The 21,187-nt window shown below is 43.1% G+C and overlaps 3 protein-coding genes across 3 annotated transcripts; 2 read left to right on the plus strand and 1 right to left on the minus strand.

The window, feature by feature from the left end:
* Positions 1-283: 283 nt before the first annotated feature.
* Positions 284-3,774, plus strand: LOC119434835 (active regulator of SIRT1-like). Its single transcript, XM_037701888.2, has 4 exons — positions 284-425; positions 777-932; positions 2,585-2,679; positions 3,617-3,774. Exons 1-4 carry the CDS (start codon positions 371-373, stop codon positions 3,740-3,742), a joined length of 432 nt encoding a protein of 143 aa, XP_037557816.1. The 5' UTR covers positions 284-370; the 3' UTR covers positions 3,743-3,774.
* An 874-nt stretch (positions 3,775-4,648) lies between these two features.
* Positions 4,649-17,478, minus strand: LOC119434837 (COP9 signalosome complex subunit 3). The gene is made up of 15 exons (XM_037701891.2): positions 17,265-17,478; positions 16,989-17,118; positions 16,807-16,919; positions 16,683-16,732; positions 16,514-16,606; positions 15,806-15,880; positions 15,622-15,726; positions 14,736-14,825; positions 13,672-13,722; positions 12,801-12,902; positions 12,264-12,335; positions 11,629-11,715; positions 11,073-11,186; positions 6,433-6,513; positions 4,649-4,908 (listed from the first exon to the last, which is right to left on the minus strand). Exons 1-15 carry the CDS (start codon positions 17,317-17,319, stop codon positions 4,834-4,836), a joined length of 1,293 nt encoding a protein of 430 aa, XP_037557819.1. The 5' UTR covers positions 17,320-17,478; the 3' UTR covers positions 4,649-4,833.
* Positions 17,479-17,594: 116 nt separating this feature from the next.
* On the plus strand, positions 17,595-20,639 carry LOC119434838 (transmembrane protein 11, mitochondrial). The gene is made up of 2 exons (XM_037701892.2): positions 17,595-17,836; positions 19,330-20,639. Exons 1-2 carry the CDS (start codon positions 17,826-17,828, stop codon positions 19,898-19,900), a joined length of 582 nt encoding a protein of 193 aa, XP_037557820.1. The 5' UTR covers positions 17,595-17,825; the 3' UTR covers positions 19,901-20,639.
* The last annotated feature ends 548 nt before the right edge of the window (positions 20,640-21,187 follow it).

A 21,187-nucleotide genomic window follows, 5' to 3' on the forward strand; every position in this document is an offset into this window, starting at 1 on the left:
GTGGCTTGTTTTTATCGGCGTCAGTAGAGGCTCTTTGGTCTCCTGGCAATTAGAACGCGAAAACTACGCGGCAGCCAAGGCAATGAGGCGTGCCGCAACGCCAACCGGGCGAGCGCGGCGCGTACCAGCGTATGCGACCGGTAAAAAGCGGCCATATTGAATATTGCTCAAAAAAAAAAAAACATTTCCGCTTCCTGTTTGAGCAGCGCCATCTGTCTTACGCCTAAGTAAGTTCCATGCGCTGCCGCTTCTTATTTTCGTACCACTGTGGAAGGTACAGTTTCCCTTCTCTAAAGTTGGTTCTTTATTCTATGGTAATAGTTGCATTGGCATTGGTCCCATTCAATCAGATTTACCACTCATTTGCGACATGTCAGCTTCCCTGGTGCGGAGGGCTCTAAACTTGTTCACCGATTTGGAAGAAGGTAACGTGCTCCTATTGACTAACATGCTATCAAGTGTTTGGCAGGGTTATTGGACAACCCAACACCTTAAACTTAATTTGTGAATGAAGCCCTCATTACGGCACAGTCATCCGAGCTTTAGCATAATACCCTCCTATCCGCCTGCCTTACGCGTTCAAGCTAAGCGCGCCAGATTTGTGCGCGTAGGGTATCGGCTAGCATGCCAAAAGCACGACCTGCTAAAAGCTGCCAGGTGGTCGGACGGTGGCGGCATGCTAAGCTCTAGAAATAGCGTGCACGTTCTTGAAAGTATGTATGTTGCCAATTAACTACTTTTGTTGTTGATTTGAAGTGGAATACTTTTGATTGCAGTTCGCGAAAACCAAAAATCGAAGAAGAAATGTAGGGGCCGGCGTGCACAGGCTGAGCCAACTCTTCACGGCACGAAGAAAAAACCCTTGAAACGTCAGGGCGCCATGCGCCGGAAGGCGTTGCCAAGTGAGGAAAAGCGGACCCGAGCCATCATAGGTAATTTGATATTCTTGCCAGAATGTTCACAGCCGGCGAGAGAATCGTAGGGAAAATTTGAGAATGGTGCATCGTGGCCAGTTTTGAATTGCTACAGCTATGTTGTAAAATTTCCCATGAAGAAATGCATGAAAAAGTGAGTGTTTCGTCTAATTCAATTTGATATACAAAGACTGTAAGTGTCCTAAATGGGTGCAGTGTACTTGAGACATAATTTGACGTGTACTAATTCTGCTTTATTTTAGCCAGGAATCCTGGGGCCTTTCATTTGTTTAATTCATAAGTTCACTCATATTGTATTCAATGGCGTCTTTGAGTTACTTGATTTTTTGATTTAGCCATTCAGTCTGTGGCACCGCATGTGTGCCCATTCTTGTCTAATGCTCCAGAATGGGTATTTGCCGCTGTGACACAAAGGGTACAGAATCATGTACCAAGTTCTGTACCAGAAAAGGTACATGTGTGTCATAATTCTGTTTATACACCTGAACACCATTTTCCCCTTAAGCTTCACACATTGCCTTTGACATCAATGTGTTGACATCTCACACCGTTGCCTCCTTTACTAGATGCCTACCGCATGAGCAAAAAAACCAGAAGCCAAACCCTTTCCATTTCCTCCTCTCCACTAGTGTTGGTCGCGAACGCCACATGTGGCTGACAGAACCAGTGGGTGGTACTTCGTGTGGCTTCTGAAATCTTAATTGCGCGTGCACGTCAATCTCGAAGGCCATTAACCTCGATCATAGCTCAGCGGATGTTTGCAGGCATTAAAGCTGACAGCTATTCTAGAGCCAGACAACCAACCTTTAAAAAGCGCATGGATTGTGCTGACCGTGATTTCACCGGGGTACCAACCACATAAGCACGACGGCTAGGTAACCGTTGGTACCGCCTGCTGCCCGTGATGATAATGTCGATCGCTAACGCCACCTTACAACGCTTGGTCACAATTGAGGGCAGGCCCGTTCTGATGGGAGTGCGAGCCATTCCGCAGGCATCTGGTAAAGGAGGCAATGCTCGCACGCTGTGCATCCACCTGATTTTATGTTAGTGTTTCAGCATAGCTTGTGAATGGTGTTGTGCATAAAAATTAGCATTGTATGGCATTGCATGATCCATAGGATAAAAATAAACAAAATTGTATGTGTAGCACATAGTTGTATAGCATTTAAGGCTCATTGACACCAGCGACTTGAGGAGGTCACGCAACCATTTGTGACTGGCAACCGATTCTCACACTGGCAAGTGTGACTGGCCAGTCACCATTTGCTCAGAATTGCATCATCACATAAAATAACCATCAGCGTATACAGGCGTCCTGTTCCTGCGAATCAGATTGGTTCTGTAGTTTTGCGACTGTGGTCACGCGACTGAAGAAATCTAGCAGCGAGCGAGTGGACCGAAATGATTTTTTCGAGAAAAGCAACCATTTGCGACCAACTTGGTCGCGTGACCGCTGTCAGTCGCCAGTGTGAATGAACCTTTAATTTACCTCTTCCCTTACGTAGATTCCACCATGTGTGATGCAAAATATTTGAGAACAGTGCAGCACAGCTAAAATTTGAACAAACAGTGTGTGAAGCATACAACACCATGTCTATTCCACATTGTTTGACCCAATGATTTGCATGCTCGTCTCTTTTGCACAGAGGAATTTAAACAGGCGCAAGAGGCAGACTACACAGAAGAGAATGTTAAAGCTCTCAAGAAGCTGTCACAGACCTGTAGTAGGGTAATCAATAGGGTATGTGGCATTGCACAAAGTCATGTCTTATTTTGTTTTTTCTCCTCCTAACTACAGCCTTCCTGCAGTTACTGTAAATAAGAAAATAAATGTTGAGTGCTGCTGCGTTCTATTTACATACAGCCCAAACGCAGTCAACACATAAAAGAAAATTAGAACAACTTGTTTGCCCATACTTTGGCCATGTCGAGTACACAATTATGCGAGTAAAGACTTGGTGTAGTAAGTGATTTGTTTGCTGAAATATTCATAACTAAAACTCACTCCAGCTATCTAAAATGCTACTTAGGCTATGTATGAAGTTTTCCACACCTAAATAAGCATCTTGAGGTATGAAACTCAGTGTAGCTAAGATATGTTTGGCATTATGGGGATAATGATCGCCAATTGAGCTGCGAAAATTCACTTGCTGTGCATGATAAAGTGGACATGCGCGAGTAGTGGTTATCATTCCTCATTTATAACCAAGGCTGTTAGCATGAGGTAGTTGCTGTAATAATCAGGCTCATAGATATGAAATGAAATCGAGGGTTCAACGGAAGCCCGTTTGGTCGGGATGAAACATGAAGCAACAAAATGACAGACACTGACCAAAATAAAAGCTAAAAAATAATAAAAACTGAGAAAACGGCTTTTACTCAGTTTTATTATTTTTTAGCTTTTATTTTGGTCAGTGTCTGTCGTTTTGTTGCTTCATAGATATAAAATGCAGCACAGAATGGAATATGCATGATGAATGGTTGCCATTTGCCAGTTGCATCTATCCTTGAGTCATCTTAATATTGCACAAGCTTTACTGCACTCTGGTCTTTCTGGTCAATATTATAATTGTAACCAAAGTATTGCTGTGAGTCTACATGTTGTGCGTGCGTGAATCTGCAAGAAGTGGGCGCCCATGTGTGAAATATTGGTTCAATTCCGTTGCACCATGTTACAGGCTGGCTTGCATTCCATGATGCAGAAGACTAATGCTGACGTGTCAATTCAAGATGACGACGACAGACCAACTGCATTCACAGACGAGGACTTTCGCCGCTTTGAGGAGGAATATCACATATCCTAATGGAGTTATCATTAAATGTATTTGTGGTTTTATGTGGGCTGCAGTATTCATTAAAAAGTAAATCATCTTAACAGTAATGAGGTGGCACAAGAGTTAATTTGTTGGTTTCCCTTGTGATGCCATTAAGTTCCAATTGTTTAAAGACTCTCAGCTTGTTGGGTGTTAGAGGAGTGGTTATTTACATGCGTCAGGGGCAGGCAAAGGTTTAGTGACACTTGCCAAAAAGTGTACTCGTAAAACTTGCTTCGCTGCATCAAAGTGCGTAGCTTTGATATCAGTGCTTCAAAATGGAATATTTAGCAGCACTACTACTGACTGCATTATTCTTGCAATTTCACAAAAGTGTTCCCGTGCTGTTTGCAAAGGAAGCTGCTATTCTTCCTGTGCCAAAGAAAGCAATCTTTGTTTTTTAGCTGCCGATGCTTTGCCACTTCACCAGATTTCGCTTCCAAAAGCGAACATGTCACTTGGGTGCTCAGTGCAATGCCATCCTGTCTTTGCTTGCGACAGTTGACCAGGTTATTTTACAAATATTGCCTGAAGCATAATACATGTATATGTAAGTGCAGTCTGATATACCCGTTGACATCAATTTAAATGACACTTTCTAGTGTAGCAGTGCACCGCTAAAGTGACACTTCGTGCGGCAAAGTGTGTTTGCATTCCTATACTTGCCTGTGCGACGCCATGCTGGAAGCCTCGCATCTCTTCTAAGGTAAATATACCTGGTAGCGAAGCTTCCATAGAAGCACATACGTTCAAAACATGGCGATTCATAGGACTTAGCGCTATCTGTGTGAGGAGAAAACACTTCTGGGGGAAGAAAAAATGTGACGTCATATCCGCTAAAAACAGAAGTGATGTAATCAAGGCATGCAAGCTTGCACACATAGAAAGAGTACACGGTGGGAAACAATGATGCCTCGCAGCTTTATTTGTCTTCTCTCAAGGAGGAAGCACCAATGTTAGTATGCTTGCTCTGTCAATCTTTTGCCTAAACACAGGGATTTGCACACACTTGCGCAGCACACACCAATATGAAAAATGAGAAGCTGGCAAACACAAACTCAATGCCACAAAGTGCAAAGCATTCACATGGAAAATGTGGGCAGCTTGCTACTTCCAACGGAGCTGCCTGGCTGATCGTCATCTTGCTGTCCCGAACACTGCAAATGGAGTAACATGACTATTGAGTTACTGACTCGCATCCTGAAGTGCTACAAGCGAAACTACAGGAAGAGGGCTACGCGGTTATATTTTGAACAAGTTGAGCTTGTTCGTTATCAAGAAATAAATACGGCGTTTAACAGTCTTGTCGGCTCCAGAGAGCCTGTCAAGGTTCTCTGGTTTTTACACTCTTTTCCAGGAAACTTGAGGTGATAGACAAGGTGCTTGTGATGTTAAAGGGGTCCTGAACTACCCCTCTGACTTCGTGAAACAAAATTTGCCGTGGTTGAACGCGGTTAAACCAAGTTTGTCGAGTCATAGCACTGTTTTGCTTGCTTTAGGAAAGGACAGACGCTGCTCGGCGCCGGCAGCACATCGCTTTCAAGATATGGGTGCCTACGCACCCAGCTGCCACCGGCAGTAGCAGGCCAAGTCCCAGTTTGACCTTGGCTGAGCTTGAAGGTCAGATTTAGGGAACCAGGCATTTTCAAGGTTTGTACCTGCAGTAGTACGGCTATCGCTCGAATATATTTTTTATTTAAACCTCAACATAACGTATGTCTTTCACACCATGCATCTTGGCAGCAGCTGCTTTAGTATGGATGTTTATTGTTTATTGCATGTACAAAAAAAAAAAAAAAAAAAAAAAAAAAGGCTTACATATTATATACAGTATCAGGAGGTCCCAGAGTAAGAAACTGCCAAGGGGACCTCCTATCATTAGTGGATACATAAGAGTATTAGAGCAGCAAGAAGAGGGCAAACAAACAAAATAAAAAAAGGGAAAAAAACCGCGTCAAAAAGTTGAATTTGTAGGGAACAAGTTATAAATAGAAAACAATTAGATGTGTATTAAAACAATGCTATACAATAATATCACAATAAATAATCAAAACCAGGAGTATCTAGTAATGCGTAACTAAACATTTTACTCTTCTACATATCAATGAACAATCCAAATACAAATTCTTTTGCAGAAATATGAAGCCTAACGATACAATAATAGAAGTAATGTAAAGAAAATGATTATGAAAATGTATTTATGACAAAAGAAAAGATGGTTCTGCTAACAGCATTCTTTTCATATTGTGTAAAAAAAATTGCAATGAAAGACATGACTTAATATTAACAGGGATGCGATTCCAAAGTGAAATAGCATAGAAGCGAAGTGTAAATTTTCCATAGTTGGATCTGATTTTAGGTAAGAAGATTATTGTGTTCTGAAAACCTAGTATTTTTGTTCATGAGTTTATCAAAAGGAAGGCTGTCTAATGATATTTCACGATGAAAGAGACGAAATGTAATGAGTGACAACTTGTGATAGAACAGCTGTTGAATGGGTAAAACGCGAAGATGATAGATAGGTAAAGAATGGCAACGGAATGAGCAGTTCATTATGAGGCTTGCAGTAAATTTTTTTTTTGCTTCTAGTTTACAGGTTTGCCAAAGCAACTATTGTACAAGACAAACAAAAGGAAGCCTGCACAATGCACTACAACAAAAATATGATGCATGCGTCTCACCTTTTGAATATATTTGGGGTCTGTGGCTATGTCCTGGTCCATCTGCTTCAATTTATCATTCAGCTGAATAAACTTTCTCATCTGGAAAAGTCGATAAGCAGGAAATAAGAATACGACATGACTAGCCAGAACTATATAACAAGGCATTTCTGGTCAATATTTTTGAGTCCACAATGCAGCCACACAAGTACTATTATTGCTAATGGAAAAGTTCTTGTTGTGCTATTGAAGCAAAACTTCGCCGAAGTACAAAGTCAGTTTCTTGTTCCACAACTAGTACTGCACATATGCAAGGGTGTGCTAACTTCGGCTGGTTGGTACATACAGCAAGTCCACGTTAACTCGAACTCTGATATCTCAAAATATCGGTTAAGGCAATTTTTTTTCTTTACGACTGTGGTGTCAGCCAGCGTATTTTTCACCGATTATCTCAACTTTGAAACTACCGGGGAAAAGGCAATGGGGCAGCTCGACAGCCGAGCCAGACGCCACTCCCCGCGCACTTCCTCGGCTGCTTGCTGCCACTTTTTTGTGGGCTCACGCAGCAGCGGTGAGCTGGGAGTTGAAGCTCTCTCATTTAGGACACTGTCAGTGATGCATCAATATGGTCACAGCATATTAATCGTGACCTTAAAGATGATCGGCACTTTTTAACAGGCGCGATCAGCCCATACGGCACCCAGGGGAAGCCGGCATGTGAACCCACAGCGTTTCAGCGAAATTGCGGCTTGATAAGGACGCTCGATGGCGAGGCGTAAACGCCACGGGCGTCTGCTAAAGGCGCGAAAATTGCTCTCTTCCTTTTTTCTGGGGTTTTACATGCCAAAACCAGTGCCGATTACGAGGCACGCTGTAGTGGAGGTCTCCGGATTAATTTTGACCACCTGGGGTTCTTTACCGTGCATTACAATGCAAGCACATGGGCTTTTTTGCATTTGGCCTCCATCGGAATGCGGCCGCCGCGGCCGGGATTCGATCTCGCGACCTTCTGCTCAGCAGCGCAACGCCTTAGCTAACTGAGCCACCGTGGTGGGCAATTGAGCTCTACCGCAACTCAGTTTCAATTCTCACGGTGAAAGTGTCTGAAATTACGATGCAGAAAGTAGCAGTGCCAGCTTTTCAGATGTTTGGAACTGCTTATGCCAGCATGACTGGCTTCAAGTATTGCAATAGGATCACCCGTCTTGACTCAGTGTCAAGGCCGCTGTCTTGGCACAGTGCTCGTATACGTCAACATGTCCAGCGCCGATGCACGCGAAAATGACCGAGAATATTAATGGAGGCATTTTTGGAAAGGCTCCATGTGGTCTAGGCGCTGTTGGCCGGATGTTATTAATAATCATGATTTCGTGTTGCTCGAAAATATTCCCCGTTTTTACACCTTCGAGTTAAGGGGGTTTACTGCACCAAGGCGAAGAAAACAGCACTTTTGAATGCGATAAAAGGAGACGACAAACACGAGCACCCGTGTTTGTCATCTCCTCTTATCCTATTAAATAGCGCCGTTTCTTTGCCTACGTATGCAAGTGTTGTCCACTGCCATGCCATGCTGCACAATTGAGTGAGCAGCCACCATCCAACCTATGTATGTGAGAAAGTCGACCTCTTGATGGAAAGAGGCACAGATCTGCAAATAGTGAGCTGAATTCAGCGCATTGAAGGGGGCGATGATGCTAAGGCATCCAAACCAGAGCAAGATGATTTGCCTAGTATGTTTAAGGTACGAGACCAACTTGAAAAATTTTTTTTTTCAAAATGACGATTTTTTTTGTTTTTGTATAGTTAATTGCGCAATTCACCGAGGAGCATTTTGTAGAAGAAGCTTTGTTCCTATGCTGTTTCTGTTGAAGGATACAGCAAGAAATTCAACCCATCCCTTTGTGAAACTGAAAACGTCCGTTTCCTGTAAAACTTATAAGTGCCCAAACTGTGCAGTCTTCTTTTTTTTATTTCACATTAATATTCCGTCTAAACAAGTAATAATGCTTTGAGGGCATTTTCAGGATGTTTTTATCTTTAACAAACAGTAACTCTCACAAGGGGGTTGCACTACATTGAAATGCATTGTTTACATTCTGGAGCTTTTGTGTGCATGTCAAGGAGCAGCAGATGATCTTGTTTAGCGGCCGTTTACATGCTGTAGTCTTCTCTTTCATAATGGTAGCCATAGTATGGGGAAGTTGAGAGGGAAGAGGCAAGGAAAACAAATGTTTGCCCGCAATCAACAGACGAAAGTTGCAGTGTGCAGTGGGACTGCAAAACAAGCTAGAAAATATAGATGAGGCACCACACGAGCAAAACAAGACAAGCTACAAATATGAGGGATTTTAGCACTCCCGAAAGTCTATTGTGTGCAATGCATTTCTTTGAAATCATTTTTGTTTCTTTTCACGAAAGCTTTTTTTTTTTGCAATTCTTTCATACGCGAACAAATAACTAATATTTCTAATTCCTAATAAATTCCTAATAAATATTTCTTGCTGAAACATTGCACACTTATTTTTCACATTTTTGGGTGTGCACTGAACCACAACAAATAAAATCGAAAACAAGTTACGATATGGCTCCCTTTTATAGCAAAGCATGCCAATTGGAAGTGCATATTTATTATTATTTTTTTTTTACTCACTGTGCTCCGAGGATTTCATTAATTGAATTAGTTTTGGTTTATTGCACAGTTCAGGGGTTCACCTAAATTGCTGCCAAAAATTGTTTTGTTGTGATGAGACAAAGTTATAAGTGTTGGCGTGAGACCCGCATTTATTTTCTAATAAAGAATTCACACAAAAGATTGTTACACACATTACGAGGCTGTCGTGTGCCTAAACGAGTGTGCTCTATAACATAGACTAGTAACCTGTATTCATTACCTTCTACTCAAACGTTTTTCCTGGAAGTTGGCTTCATACCTTAATGGGTTGGTGCACTTTACCCCTCAGTGCAGCCCATCGCACTTTTGTTAGAACGCCTTCAAAAAACAATGTCAAAAGACAATGCAGAAAAGGAAGACAAGGCATGCACCTCTCTGCCTTGTGTTTGTTCCTTTCAGCATGCAAGAATATTAACTAGTCCTGTTCTCTATACTTCTACAGCAAGAACATTTTAGTACGTGTAGCACGATGTAAGATCCATCGGTGCAATTCATGGTCCATTACCGCAATGTGCCTTCAAGCGAGTCCCAGTACATGCACAAGTGGTACTATGTGCTAACAGATTGCCCATCGCACTATGCTACAAACCATGGATACAGCTATATTATGGCTTGTTAGTTTGGAACTGTAAGTGTAATATTCTCTTTCTTTTTCAAGTCATCAAAAGTACCCCTCCATGTTATATTTTGGATGTACATATTTCATTAACCTTGCGAAAGATCAGGAAATCTATAGGAACATGTTTAATTTACTTCTGTTGTAAGATGCATGTCTGACCAGTGTAATTACAACAGATGGCACTGGTTAGACACTAAAATGCAATATTTTGAAGCTATGGACATGGCACATTTGCTCTAATCTAGGCTGGTGTAGACTCTAAGCCAACCTAGGAGTTTAGTAACTCTTAAAAAAAAAATTATCCGCATAGATTGGAATAAATATGGTAATGCACGGCATTAGGCTGGTACAGTAAGACCCTGTTAACTCGAAGTTGTAAAACCTGGGAAAAATTTCGATAAGCGAATTCACGAAAATATAAGCCCCTGGCCGCGCATAGACCACATACAATCTTTCGAAATAGGTGCCAATAGCCACTAAATTTCTTGCAAGAGCTCAACATACCGGGAGTGGTATTTGTGGTAGATCACTTTTGTGAGATTTGTGTGACTCGGCACCCGACATGTCGGGCGTCTACGGGAAACAGCAATCCTCGCACAGAGCCAAGTAAATGTTGCACGCAGCCACCTATGCGTGCAAAGCCCAGTCACGCAAAATATCACTAAAGTGCTTGTATCCCAAAAAGGTAATCGACTGGGAATACCACCCCAGGGACGCGATTTTTTAGCCATGCCTTTCGTTCGATCATACGCCACTCTTTCATCCACCGTTCTCGGCTGACTCGTCCCATTATTGATAATGCGGGCAGAGCATCACTAAAACCACTGAAGAAATGCGATAAGAAAAGGCATCGCTACAGGATTGCGGCCATAAACTTATTTCTTAAGAAAATGCCAAAAACATGCGGCACAGCTGGCGTAGCACACGGTATTCATACGAGGATTGCGTATCGCGCAGATCCACAAACAGAAATGCAGACGAATGAGCAACCTGACGACGCTCCGCGCACATGTGAGCGTGCATGTTGAGGTGTGTACCTTCTCGGGGTCAGAGCTACACTCCGCCTGCATTATCAATGAGGTCACAACCAGCCGTGAATGGTGGACGATAAGAGTGTAGAATGAAGCAAAATTTGCTACTAACTTGCAGTCCTGTCACTTTTTAGCAATACCACAGCTGCGCACTAAATATTGAAACCTTTGGGTAATGACCTTTTCCCAACATCTTCGCAGTAGAGATAAGTATAAAATACATGGAATTGACATTAAAAAAATATTTTGACTTAACCAATATTTCGAGATAACAGAGTTCGAGTTAATGAGGGTTTACTGTACTCTCAATTCGTGATGCACTGCTGTACCCTCAGCTTACCTCCTCCTCAAGCCTCTTGAACATGAGTGGTGTGTTGTACTTCTCCGGGTTGTCCACAAACACCACCATGCCATCCTTCTGATTAATCGATGCAAAAATTTCCTCGTCTTCAATCTAAGCAGACAAGGAACAGGTTGTTGGTGTAAATGTGGCAGCACAAACATAATTCACTTTGACGCACCTAAAGGTATGTCTGAACTAATAAATGAGCTGCTTTAATGAGCAGCACACAACGCCCAACGTATCATGTTGAATATACCGAGTTTGATGCCTGAAAATGCTTATTTAGGTGAGAAATATAACACAAGTTTGTGGTATGGAATGATAAGTTAATGAGGACCTAATCAGCATCACCAAAACACACAAAGAAAAAGCAATGCATTTTCATGTGATGGTCACATTTAGATACCAAGTCACACGGGGAAACCGGCCGCCTATTTGCCAGACTAGCCAGTGCCCCATGGCCAGAAAAAATAATGCGTCAATGAAAGCAGAACCCATGAGCAATGCTTGTGTCATTGTCTCTACAGATAAGAAAGAAGACGGATCAACTTGCCATGTTGAGTATGTGCCTTTCCGCATCCCCAGTTCCAGACAGTTGCACCCTGCTTGCCATGTCTGTCAAAGACAGTGTCAGAAATGTCTGGAAAATAACAAGAGGAAGAATCGAGACACAAAAGCTTGTGAAATGCTTCTGCACGTTCAAGTGAGACCACCAGAACAGTTTTGCAGAAAGTGCACTGCCAGGACGTTTTGCACAATCTTGGAAGTCCGTGTTCGCCAAAGCTTACCTGTCAACCAGACTTTTTGAAGCTGAGGTCACGGCACTTCTCTAAATGACAGCTTGACGGGCAAATGACATAGTACTACAATGATAATCATAGTACAAAAAATAAACACACCAGATGGCGCATCGTCTTTTCTAAGTTCGAGCTGCCATCGATTTAAAAATTAGCTCACACAAGGCATCTATATAACAAAAGGTGATTACATATTATAAAGCATGCAAAACATAAATGGTAATTGACTAATAAGCTTATTACTGACTAGCATTTTACACCTTACAATTGCTACAATAATTTGCTCAGGGTCACCCAGGATAAATGTGCATTTTAATGAAATGCAAGTATGACAAAGCTTTACAATATTTGTGCATGTGTTGAACTTGACGAGACAAGGAGGGTATATTACCTTGGTCAACCTTTGAATGTTTTTCTTGTAAAGTGAAGCCAGACACTGCTTCGTCAGACCCGTGTTGTTATCCTGGTGAAAAATATGCAAACATAAGTAGATCAGATGCATGCTTTGATGCCCACAGCAATGAAATTTCCAATCAATGTTCATTGAGATAACAAATAGCCAGACGGCATAAGAACTCACTACAATACTGAATCTATGGTAGATAGCTCAAATTCTACAAAACAGCAGTGCATGTTACTTCTGCTTAATGGTCAACTCCTGACACAACAACGTTTGCACTCTGCTTAAACTGCAACATTCAGCTACTCTTTTGTCATGCTGCATTCCACCAGACCTGTCTTTTGCCATAGGCCACACTAGCCCCAACTTCCTGCGATAGCCTTTTGACGCGGTTTGCTATGGCAAGTTTTGAATTAACACACTTTTCAATGTACGCAAAATATGAAATTAGTTGCTTATACCTGCATCAGCTTCGCTAAATATGAGCAACACTGAATGCCCTTTGGTGCATTTAGTAGGCCATCTTACCCGAGAAAAAGTCTCAGCATGCTTGGTGAGGACAGCCCTGACTTCATCCGGATTATTGGAAGTGTAAGCTGAAGCAAGGTCCAGGTATGGTTGGCTCAATGGCTGAAAGGAAATGAACAAGTCATGTGCACTGCCCACAACACAAGCCTTGCTCACAATCTTGAAATGACTAAGGGTTAGTATCCAGGTGAACTACTGTGGCTCATTTCACCACTGCAAGGGGCTGCCCATATCCTGGGACAGTACCACTTTCTCTCACCATATGCACATCCGAACACAGATTTTCACCAAACCCTGCTTCCATAACATGTAATATCTTGCTTCACTTATTTTACCTAGATTAATTGTGAATGTCAAAAGTGCTGCAATCTCCCACTCAAATTAGATAACTACTTTTTTCAGATGAATGTTTGCGGAACCCATGTCTCATTTCACAATGCGGCTGTTTGCACTTGATAGTACAACACAGACTTACGTAGTACATACGTGTTTTTATCCCTTTCAAAGTGGGGTGCAGTTATTAAACACTTTTCCACCTAAAAATTTAAGGAAAGTTGACTAGTTTGCCTGGACAATATGAAGCTGTCTAGGTGCCTATAAGTCAAGATAACACCAGCTGCCACAAAATACACTGATATAAAAATAACGATCATGAAATTTTATATTTTTGGTTCCCACGAATATGCTCAAACTGGAATGCCATAACATAGCACGAGCTCTTTGCGGTGAGTAATACTGGAATATTGCAATATTGTGGCATGGCTTGCTATGAACTGAAGTCAGACTATTCATTTGGGGTTGGCTTATCAACAGAACTTACAGCATAACATGCACATTAGGTCACATTATGTAGATGAGGGAGAGTGCTCACCCTTATAAACCTGGTGACCACCTGAGATGTGTACTTGGGCAAAGTGGGGACCTGCACAAGTTCCATCAACAAAGCATAATCAGCACATTAGTGACAATCGACTTCATTGGTTGCTTACACCATAAATAACTTTGGTGAGTGTGCTGGAGAGCCAAAAGCATGCAGATGCTAATTATATGGTCATATAGAACTGTTTAAATATTTATTATAATAGGTATACACGACTGCGTGGTAGAAGCCCTGCAAGCTGTCTGTCCCCCTCACAATTGTCTGGTCTGCCCTCCACCTCCATGCATAACATGATCCAATGTTTATTTTATTATGGCAGCATACCAGGGCTGCTTGTGGTTGCCGCCGGCGACACCGTAACTTGCTAGAGGGAAACTGTGTGCTTCCACAGGCACAATCTTCATCATCGATGCCAGCTAAGTTAGACACACTGCAGGGCAAAATTCTATTCTTGGTTTCTAGGATGCACTTAAAGGCCAACTGCAATGACATTTCACTTTGGTTATAAATGACTAGTATATACCACCGAAGCAATCTTGGAAAAGCTGCAGGGCTCATAATTGTTTTATTAACTGTTGTAATAGCACTTTAGGAGATGATGCACGCACCTGGTGCTTAATGGACTTGACACAAATCCCAGCACATCACCTTCACGGTTTTCAGCACACTGTGGACTCCAATCTCGGCAGTCATACTGAGAAGTTGTGCTGGTGGTTCTCACCGTTCTAAGTGCTATGCCATTTGTAGGAAGCGGTAATGGTGGCATTTTTTTTTTTCAATCACAGTCTCAAAAACGACAATTTCTTATAGTTTGTCATGACACACCGTCTCGTATTTCTAGCGTAAAGCTTTTCATGGAGAATGACATATATCTGCCCTATTTCAAACTAGGCTTCTCATGCGACTAAGACTTTGCTGCAGTTGGCCTTTAAAAAACCCAGAAGTTTAAAAATCCTGTGCATCCGTCCTGTCTGTATATCTACTGCCCCATAGTCTGCACTGTTCGCCATCTGCAAGCTGAGGCACACAAAACAAAGCACTGTAATGTAACTTGCCTTTCCATACAAGATCAGCGCCAACAGAATATACTTCTTGTAAGCTTCAAGCATAATGTGACTCACTGCCATGCTGGTTGTGGTAATGGCCTGTGAATGTAAACACAGCAGAACACTAAGCATGGCTGTCCTCTTCTCTCACTATCCACATATGTGACATGTGCAAGCTTAAAAACCATAGAAACAAAAAGGCTGAAGAGCAATCAAATTGTAGTTTAACTAAATGAACACTCCTTCCTTCAGTGTGCACCCCCCCCTTATGAGGAAAGAACAGGAAGTAGAAGTGACTGTAAGTAGCTATTTAGTTCAGGAAATACAAAGAAAGTATTCAATACAGCTTCAAAGGACACTGAACAGTATAAAAAGGGTTACCTTCAAAAGTAATTGTAACTAATATACTACACACAAACTTGTCAAAGCCATTTCATAACATTAATAGCAGTCTACTTAAAATTTTTGCAGGCCTGTAATGCAGTGATTTGGGCTTGTTGGTATGACATTGTGAGGATTATAGCGCATGAAAAGACAAGGACGAAAGAAGAGGTGACACACACACAAGCGCTAACTTGCAACTTGTATTTCGCAACCATCAATTGCCCTTTCCCGCAAAGAGCTAGCTTATCTGCGTAATGGCGTGTAAGGCATTTTTTGTAAACGGCGCATGTATGACGATGTATGCGAAACAGTTGTATATATGTGTGGGTCCTTTGCTCGAAATAAATATTGTTGCAAGTTAGCGCCTGTGTGTGTCACCTCTTCTTTCGTCCTTGTCTTTTCATGCGCTATAATCCTCACGATTTTGCAGGCCCTATCTTCAGTAAAACAGGCACTAACAGGTGTGCAAGCAGGCATGCTCCTCCTAATAAGCACACTTGGCTATACATACCACTTCGAAAAAGTAGAGAGCACGTTCGTAGTTCTTTAAGGCAGCATATATCATCCCACCATAGTAGTAGTACAGCAGAAAGTGCTTTGCATCATACTGGTCATTCTGCAAATAGTTAATATTGGTTTGGTTACTGAAGCAACATAAAATACAGACAGCATACATCAATCTTTGATGAGCCTACCTCTCGACTGATATCGGTTATGTCAACATCAAGGAACTGGAGAGCTGGCTTCAGGCACTTGGCTAGAAGGCAGAGCTGTTGAAAAAATATTATCAGACGTGCACCTAGAATATGTATACATACATAAAAACGCAAGCACGCATGTCACAAGGTAATAGTACATCATTTCAGTCCAATTTCGGCTGCACAATATTATACCGCAATGAAAAACTCAGTGGTAACTTTTGGCAACTGTATGTTTCCCTATGCACTGACTAACACCCCATGACAGAGTGGCTGTTTTATGAGCCTAAGATTCTGTTCTTGTGTGAGGTGAATGCACACCTAACATTCATCACTAATGTTTGAAAGACACTCAGTCAGTTTGTTTTTGCTACGATAGATTGCCTTTTCTTTTTTATTACAGTGCGCGGTATGCTGTACTGCACATATTTATTGCATGGCATAAGCTTTTACTGTTGCTGCCAATGGCTAGAGTGCAGGAAAAGGGGGCTTATTAAGCTTCTTAGCTTTTTCCACAATTTCCTTCTATAATGTATATTCATATACAAAATAAAGAATAGTAACAAAGTGTGGTTAGATTTTTCTCATACGGCAAGATAGGCAGCAAAAGGGGGAGCAGTAGTGTGCAAGATGTGGATCGAATTTGAAGCCTACGTTTTTAAAATTTCGCTGTGTACGTCATGGCAACATTTTTGTGTCACTTGCCTGGCACAGGTCAGCATGGATGGATGTCAGCTGTGAAGGCAGCAGCTGAATCTTAGTAATCGCACACGTGAGGAGATGGATTCCACGCATTGGCTGCAAAAAGGGAAAATCATTATTCCCAAGTTCGATTGGCACACTTTCTGACTAAACGCGATGCAAATGTGCTAACCTGTTGCCTTTCGACGAGGGACTGCGTAAGAAGATGACAAAGCTCTGCAACTGAAAACAAATTTTCGCTGTAAGGTCCCGTTCACGCTACACTACGAGGTGCAGTCGCGTGTTGGCAAACTCACAGGTGTCCGTCGCGCACCGGACTTGTTCACCGTTACAACCTAGGATGAACTCCTGGACTTGCGCATAAAGCACGTCAAAGTCGGCAGCGTTGGTTACGCTGAACTTGACACAGCTGCGAGTGAGCAACGTTGTGTTCAGTAGGAGAGTACTTAAATCCATAATTACGCCCGGTTTTACTTACAGAATTGCCAGCACTCCCAGTGAGTGCTTCTGTAGATCCAATGTCGCTAATACGTCTTCCAAGTGAGACGCGTTTCGTACTAGCATCTCGCTGCTTTTGCTTATAAATGTATACAGTTGGGAGAAGCTCCCTGAAATAAAAAAAACAAAACGAACGCCTGCGTTGGGACATCAGCAAGCACTTCTTAATGCAATGAAAAGCTCGCAAAGCTATCCGCAAAGCAGACTGTGAGAACGAAAACTGCAGTCAACGCTAATCAAGAAGCTGCGGACTTACCACTAGAGGACATGTTTTGGACGTTCACTACAAACTGCTCGAGAGGGCTAGTCATTTTGAAGAGATTTTCAGTGACTTAATGGGTAAAATTCAAGCGGTAGCATCAACAAAGCCGGATGCGGGACATCAACAAGGCCCTCCACAGAAGTTCACAATCCATTCACATGCAGCAGTTCATGACAGCTAGAGCTAGATGGATAAGCAAGTGCCTCACAGTCTTTATGAGAAAAGTAGACAAATGCTGCCGTCCGAAGCCTCTGAAGCAACGTCAGCGCGCGCCTTTAGAAAGTGGTGGCGAACTGACTTACTACTTACTACAAAAAAATCCAAATAGAGCCAGAGCAGTGTTGTTTTCATCGCTGAAAGTTGATAGAGACGTGCCAACATCAGTGAATTTAGGCGAACGAGCTAAGCTTGCAAGAGACCGCTGATTTATTTAGAGTACTATAAAGTGTAGGTCCGTTTGGCTGGGGTTGCCTTGCAGAGTTCGGACTTGCGGTCGGGCTTTCTGCAGTCGACGACGGCAGAAGCCAGTCGGTTGGCCTCCCGTAGTAAACAGCGATGGAGAAGACGTAAGTTATATCTGTGTGTCCTTTACTTTTCGCAATTAGTTGGCTAACATATTTGAGGTGTGCCGATTGCAGGTAACCTTTGTCCGCACAACGCAACTGTCGCCGCCGCCTGACGCTCTTTTAAATCGGTTCTTTCAGAGTAGTGCCCACGCGACCCTGCAGACTAGGCAGCGAGGTTCAATGTGTCCTCTCCCGAAAATTGCGCTACCACGATTGTCAGACGTTAACCGGCTTGTATTTTCCACAGCATTCTTTCTCTCCTGCCTAGTTGACAGCCGCAAAATGCGTGACAGCATCTAAAAATGTGTTTGCGTATTATCACGACATCACGACGAAGGTCCAGCGCACAGCACAGCTGGCTTGTATCGTTTTAGAAAACCTTTGTGCTCCTTTACACTGCCGCATACAGTTCTGCAACCACGCTTCGTCGCGTCATAAAAGCGTTGTTTTCTTGAATGACAGTCCTGTCCTATATTAGCTACTGACATTGCTCGGTCGCCACTGAACGGTACCTACTTAAGAGAACGATCTAACAACGGCGTAGTCATTAACGAAAGCGGCAATTGTACTACAAAGGACGTGTTAACGCATTTTTTTTTGTGTGTGTGTGTGTTTCTGTGTTCAAAGCGTTTTATTGGCGTGCTGCCTAAACCAGCCGCTAAATTACTCTGTCGCAAGAGCGTCACCCGTAGTGTTTAGCATTTGATAGGGCCGCTTGTGGCGTAGTCAATCTGCCCGATATGAAGTTTGTAAAACAAAATGACGCTTGCGGTGCCAGTTGTTTGGTGTACTTTCCTTTCGCCCACATTCATAGAGAATCCATTATTCGATAGACAGCGGTGTTTTGACAACCTGATACGCGACACGGTGCGCAGATGACGTTGCAGTAAATGGAGTACACAGAGGTAAACGAAATGTTGCGAAGAGCAGTCTATGTCGCGAGAGCACCGACACGTCGATAAGATATCTTGGCGGGTTGCATGCCCTTCAAGTGCGCGGTGTCATTGGACCGCAGTGACATGGGCTTTCTCCCCTTCTACTACGAGTGTTGTTGCTACAACAGCTGAGCGGTAGCTGTGGATAACCTCCTTGCTCGTGTGTTGTGGCAAAAATAGCACGAACAGCCTTCTTCCCTCACTTGCAACTGTAATCGCAACAGCTGTTGCCAATCTGAATTTTGTTGTGCGCGGTGCATTATCAATACTAATTTTATCTATCAAAGCAAGGTTTGCCATGTGTGAGAAACTCGCACATGGTCACGCAAAATAGGTGTGCGTCAGGCTTTTGTAAGTGATTCTTTGGCCATCCCCTTTTAGTGTGGCCTCGCCAGTCATGCAGCTCAGGTTACATTTAGTAAACCAAGCTACTGCTTCAAGACAAATGTCTGGGAGTGCACGTGCTTGGTGCACTGTACCACATGCACAAATACATGCTTTGTGGCAAGGTAGCTATTTCCAGGTCTTGTTGATGACGATTCCTGTGCATGTTTTCAGTGAGTACATCGATGTCCCAGAATGGGTGATCATCCACGAGCTCTATGAAGGCGAGAACTCGCATGAAGCATTTGAAATGGACTTTGACCGTGCCCTCGAAGCAGGACCAGCGTCCATAATTGTGGAGCCCCGGCGGCTAGGGGAGGAAACAGCCCGCTGGATTGCACTCGGAAATTGCCTTCATCAGACGTCCCTCCTGTCCGGAATTGGATCACTAGCAACAACCCTTCTCCTGTGCCCACCGTCGCCTACGCCATCTTCTGCTCATACCCTGTTTGTGATTGGCGCCCCATTGGCCGGCGTCAGCGCCTTCTGTGCCGCCGTCTACTCGCTGTCGTGGGCAACCGACCCCTGCATCCACTACCAGGTCGAGAAAGATCAGGCTGTCCTCGATCGGCTACCGCTGAGGGAACTGGCCAATCCACAGCCACTAGTGCTGGTGCGCAGGGACGAGCGAAAGAAGCGAGCGGCACACCTTGTCACAACAGGCCTGGCTGTCGGTGTGGTGTTGTGGAGGCTATACCAAGTGTGGCGCAATGGAGAGACTGGAGCCCTCCCAGCATACAGCTAGGGCTCGTCATATATGCACAGGCAACACCGTTTAAAAACAAAGTATCTAGATATCAACAAACAAGTATGTGGAGGTGGCAAAGGTGATAGTGGTGAACTCCAGCTGCTTTAGGCTGCTGCTGCTCACGGGGACAAACAAGCTTTGTCACTGCACATAATGAACAGGAAGCGGTGGCCTTGTTGACCTTTTTGTTTCAGTAGCTAACATTTTATTATCTTTCTTGATTGATTTTTGTGTGTATTAAGTGCGAAGGAACTTGTTAAGATGCAGAGGATCATTTGAAATCTAGCTTGCTTCACATATGTAAAATATTCTTGAAAAATTGATGCAAACATAAAAGACGAGTGCCTTGTTTGAAATGCTGTGTTAAAATCTGTGCCTAAGCTGCAACTGCGAGTTTGGTTGTTTTGCTGTGCCGACAGTGACTGGGCACCCAAGGTGATACACAAACTGCAGCAGCTTTTGCGCAATGTCTTTGAGGGCTGCATAATATGACGCTTATAGAAAAGAGGAAATGATTGCCTTTTGAAGCGTGCTTATATAACGGAGAGAACGAAATGAGTTTCAATTGTTTCTTGGAGTTAAACTTTTTTTCCTCTTGTGCTTTAGTCTAAAGGCAGCTGTGAAAAAGAAATATAGTACTTATTGTATCTTGTTGGGGAAATTATGAAAAGCAGACAGCTTGCCCATATGCATTAAACAGTGTTCTCATTAAACATTCACCATGCTTCCATGTAAATTTTATGACTGTGTGTGTTCTTTCTTGGGGGGGGGGGGGAGGGGGGGGCACTGTAATACCGCAGGCACAAACACGAGCATCTTTGCCATTAAAAATCCACCATGCTCATACTGCACCATGTTCTGCATAGGATCACCTTGTCACAGGTTCTTATTTGTTTAGTGCAATGTGCCTCAGTCTATTCTTCTTCCCGTAAACCTACATCGGGCCCCTGCTAGTTTCGGTACAGTTAAAGCAGCCCTGCAACACATCCCTTACAAAGCTAAAAAGGGTGCAACCTTACCAATCGCTTTTTCAAAAAAGAGAATTCCTACGTATTTGTATCAGCATGGATATGAAGGCCATGCTATGCTACTTTCCATTGGCTATTCCTTGCACACTGGAAGTGCAGGCTCTGGTAGTGAATATATGGCTTCGGCCAGTGAAATTGCGCACCCTACACACTTTTTCCCTTTCTTCCGTATGCATGCTAACTTTCCTGTGTGCAGCTTGATCTCTTATGTTTGACAGAGAACTGGTGAAATGCCACTTTTGGCACGGATGTATTG

Source organism: Dermacentor silvarum, unplaced genomic scaffold (genome assembly GCF_013339745.2).
Source record: "Dermacentor silvarum isolate Dsil-2018 unplaced genomic scaffold, BIME_Dsil_1.4 Seq266, whole genome shotgun sequence".
Taxonomy (NCBI): domain Eukaryota; kingdom Metazoa; phylum Arthropoda; class Arachnida; order Ixodida; family Ixodidae; genus Dermacentor; species Dermacentor silvarum.